The sequence below is a fragment of the Pezoporus flaviventris genome, unplaced genomic scaffold (genome assembly GCF_033815535.1).
Source record: "Pezoporus flaviventris isolate CSIRO_AGI_PZ_B2104156 unplaced genomic scaffold, CSIRO_AGI_Pfla_v1 ptg000116l, whole genome shotgun sequence".
NCBI classification, from domain to species: Eukaryota; Metazoa; Chordata; class Aves; order Psittaciformes; family Psittacidae; genus Pezoporus; species Pezoporus flaviventris.
The window spans coordinates 2,020,392-2,024,820 of NW_026892664.1; the positions used below are offsets into that span (position 1 = coordinate 2,020,392).

Here is a 4,429-nt window from a genome sequence, read left to right on the forward strand (position 1 = left end):
TTTTCTCTGCAAAACATGAGCAACCCTGGAGGCTTCCTCCCAGGAGAGCACATGCAACTGTATTTACAGCCTAAGCACCACAAGCTGGGCTCTTGGTGTCTGGCAGGAGCTCCCCTCTCTTCACATCAGGTGCTTAACAGAGCTGATGCTGGCACGTAGATGTTCTCTGCTGCGTTGGGGATAAATCCTTGGCTCCCATCACTTGGTGGCAGAGGGAAGGCACAAGAGGTAACACCAACAGAAAGCAGAGCCTCGCCTGCACTGAGGCAGTGGGCTTGTGTCTGCATGTTCTTGCATCCTCTTTGGTAAAGCTGTGTCAGAAAACAGCCTTACCAATGTGGGTTTTCTTTATAAGAAGAGGGAGTAATGTCTGATGCAGGTTGTGTTTCCTTTGCATAGGCAGCTAGAGCAGATGCACTAATTTGTTCAAGTGTTAAATGAGGAGGAATCTTACTTTGTTATAAAGAAATAAAATTTTCAGATTGCCACCAGAATATAATCACTAACAAATCAGGATTTGGAATCAGCGCGTTTTAAATATCAACTCTGTTTTTAAGGAAGCAAATTAGTGCCCATGGGTTTAGGATGGTTTATTGTCCATTTAACCAATGTTAATGTTATCTGTTGTTAATGATCTCAAATAGTTTGATAAATGTGATTTGGTGACATGAATGATAATTAGAAGTCAAGGCAATACACCTAGAGGACATTAATGTCTAAAATAGGATTTCACTGGGACTGGGACTTTCTCTTGCTCCAGGTTTACATTCACTGCTATGAGGTCCCTGTGAGGTGTCTTCCAGCACAAATTGCTGCCAAACCGAAAGTGAATAAAGATCTGATTCTTTCAGCATACCTGAAAACACACATGTTTGAATAAATCCATAGTTTTAGGTATCCCAGCAACAAGTGCCATTTGTTGCCTCTACGTGCTCCCTGTCCTATTGAAAGTACCACAAGTGAAACACATACATATAATGTGGGATAGAAAATACAGTAAACTATATTAATTCCACCAGAACGTCAAAGTTAAACTAGTGACTGACTGTAGTTAGATCCACTCCTGAATATCTCTGTTTAATCAGTTTGATGTTTTAATTCCTTTTCTCTCAGCAGGTAACACCTGGTCATGGGAGGAAATCACACACAGACTGAATTCATCCTGTTGGGAATTACAGACAACCCATATGCACAGACCCCACTTTTTGTCTTGTTTCTATTGATTTACATTGTCACTTTGGTGGGGAACTTTGGCATTATCATCTTGGTGCGGGTGTCTCCCAGCCTCCACACCCCCATGTACTTCTTCCTCACCCATTTTGCCTTCACTGACATCTGCTATTCCACAGTCATCTCCCCCAGGATGCTGGCAGACCTGTTATCAGAGGACAAAACCATTTCTTTCACTGGCTGCATGATGCAGTTCCTCACCTTTGCTTTCTTTGCAGCTATTGAGCGTCACCTCCTGGCCATGATGGCCTATGATCGGCACGTTGCTATCTGCCAGCCCCTGCTTTATGTGACCATCATCTCCAGCCGTGTCTGTTGGCAGCTGGTAGCATCATCCTACCTATTCGCCTTCCTCAGTGCCATCATCTACACATGGTGCACGTTTGGAGGTTCCTTCTGCGGTCCTAACCGCATCGACCACTTTTTTTGCGACGTAGACACTGTGTTAAAGCTCGTGTGCTCTGACACGCACAGCAGTGAGATGGTCATCTTTGCTTTATTCACTGTCAATGCAGTGTTTGCAAGTTTGATCATTTTGCTCTCCTACATGTCTATCATCCGCACCGTGCTGAGGATGTGCTCAGCACAGAGCAGGGCCAGAGCCTTCCACACCTGTGCCTCCCATTTGATGGCTGTTTCCATGTACTTTGGGACAGGATTCTTCATGTACCTACAACCTCCTTCTAGCCACAGGAGTCTGGATAAGGTGGCCTCCATCTTCTATGCTGTGCTCATCCCCATGCTCAACCCCTTCATCTACAGCCTGAGGAACAGGGAGGTGATGGGGTCTCTGGTGAAATGCAGGAGGAGCTTTTTCAGCCACTGGCAACACTGAAGCGTTCTGTCATCCAGGACATGAACAGTTCATCTCAAGTGAAAAAGCCTATGGGGCACTAAAACAATGGAATTTTTCCCAATAATCCCCATGATTTGATGTAGATTCTTCCACACTTCCTGCACAAAACTCTACAGTTTTTAATGAGATATAGATCCCCCAAATCACATCTTCCTTCCTTGGAAGGAAACTAAAAGGAGAGGAACCTCATACTTCATTTCACTTCATAGTTAGCAGCCTGTAGGAAGAAATTACCCTGAATTATCCCAGGCCTCTTTTCCTCACAGAAAACACCAATCAGCTTTATTCAGTTATAACTTTTGTCACTGATAAATATCTATTTTTCTTGCAAGATTCTTGACCTTGTCCCTCAGCTCCAATAAAATTCCTCACTCTTACCTGTGATCTCTTTATTAAAGCTGCTGGGGTGTCAGGGAAGATGAAGTGTAGTTTTACATTTGCTTGTTGAAAAAGAGTCAGAGAAAAGGTTTCAAAAGATTCATTGCATTTGTTTGTGCCTTTCAAGGAACAGAAGCTGGTGGGAATAAAGATCTCAAGCTGCGCCTTTGAATGTTAAAGGGAATCCCTCCCCAGGCTGCAGCTTCATAGGAGATTTCATTTAAAGGAAAAAGTTGTAGACAATATAATTCATAATGGAGGATGATGAACTGTGCTGAGACCACCCAGTGTTAGGGACATTTCGGGCACATCAGGATCTCCTCCCTTTCATTTTAAGTGGTGTTTTACATTCATCTGACATAACCTTTTACCTAAATGGTGAGAGAAATGGAATTCCACTTGGAGATAAGCACCCATATCCCATGTCCATGCCCTACTCATGCTCAAGCACACCGCGAAAACCAAATTGTCTATTTCACATTAGAATTAACTTTGTCGGAAGCTTCCATAAATGAAAGAACAAAGAATTGATGGTAAGTGAGAGCTGTCTGGGTCTCAATAAAGCCAAAACACACTGATGGGGGAAAGTATCTTTCCCTTACCTGCTGTGAGTGAGAATTAACTTCTATTGGGAAAGTATATGGATGGTGAACAGAATTTTTATGTGCTCAGAAAAACAACAGTATGAAAGCATACACGGTCATCGGTGGTGGGGCAACGTGGCTTTGACCTGCAGTCAATGAAGGAGCCAGAATCTGTATCATTAAATGCTAAAGGGCTTGGCACCTTGGATATCAGAGGGCTTCCTTCAAAATCTTCACCATATCTTGTTTTCTTCCATTTTGTTGGCTATTTTGGCTTACACTATACATATAGAATCATAGAGCCACAGAAAGCCCAGGCTGGGCCTCAAAAGATCATCTGGTCTGAGCTTCTGTAGAAACAGGAGTCTAGATGTGCAGTGTCCTGTGTAGGGCTCATTGCTGCTTGATGAATTAGCCCACTCTGGTGTCCTTATTTCCTCTTGGGTTTAAGAAAGTTTCCAAAGCAGAGACAAACATTTACCCAGACTGGATGCTACTTCACTCATAGAGGACTGGATTGCCATAGTCCTGTGTGGCGGAACCTGCTCAGTGATCTGGCAATAGAAACCTCAGTTTAAGATGCCGGGGAGGCAGCATGGTGAATTCCAGCAACACAAGAAACAGGCTTGAGGTTTTGGAAATACATTTCATACTGAGAGCATCATTGTATGAATTCTGTTTCAATCTTTGCAGAAAAGGGATCTATAAAATGCAGCCACCCCTGGCTGTAGACACAAACTTCCCACGTCAAATACATGATGGGGGTCCTCTGCATAAATGGTTCTGATACCTCAAATAGCAAGCACCTTTTTGGTAGGAAGAGCTGGACATGGGTCCCTTTGTCCTGTGCTTCAGGTGCTGTTAGATCAGCCTAAATGTTTTGGAGAAGGATTTTGTTTTTTGTGGAGATGATTCAAAACCTGGCCTCTATTGACATGAACATTAAAGATGATATTCATATGACAGTCTTGTTAACCTAACAATTAGTTAGCAATTCTCATCTTTAGATACCATATAGTCCCTTCAGATCATCCAGTCCCAACCCCCTGCCACAAGCAGGGTCACCTTTCACTAGAGCAGCTTGCTCCAAGCAACTGTGTCCAACCTGCCCTTGAACACTGCCAGGGATGGAGCATTTACCACTGCTTTGGGTAACCAGAAGTCATGAAGTAACGTGTGTCTGTTCCTGAGCTGTCCCAGTTATTTCTTCACGATGATGACTGCACCACACAGACATAATTCCATAGTCCTAGACCATTATCCCAGTGAAACATTCACATGAGCATGGGTAGGTGGATCAGATTGGATGAACCATGTCAGGAAGCATAAAGGCATCTGGGACAGAGTTCAGTTGCCTGAACATTAACTATTAACACCCTGG

At 43.5% G+C, this 4,429-nt stretch overlaps 1 protein-coding gene across 1 annotated transcript; it reads left to right on the plus strand.

Moving 5' to 3' along the window:
• Nucleotides 1-1,129: 1,129 nt before the first annotated feature.
• LOC133282274 (olfactory receptor 5AP2-like) lies at nt 1,130-2,065 on the plus strand. The gene has a single exon (XM_061478314.1). It carries the CDS (start codon nt 1,130-1,132, stop codon nt 2,063-2,065), a length of 936 nt encoding a protein of 311 aa, XP_061334298.1.
• Nucleotides 2,066-4,429: the final 2,364 nt, after the last annotated feature.

Bases quoted from the DNA above. Each gene is read 5' to 3' on its own strand.
- LOC133282274 (XM_061478314.1), top strand. From the start codon at position 1,130: ATGGGAGGAAATCACACACAGACTGAATTCATCCTGTTGGGAATTACA.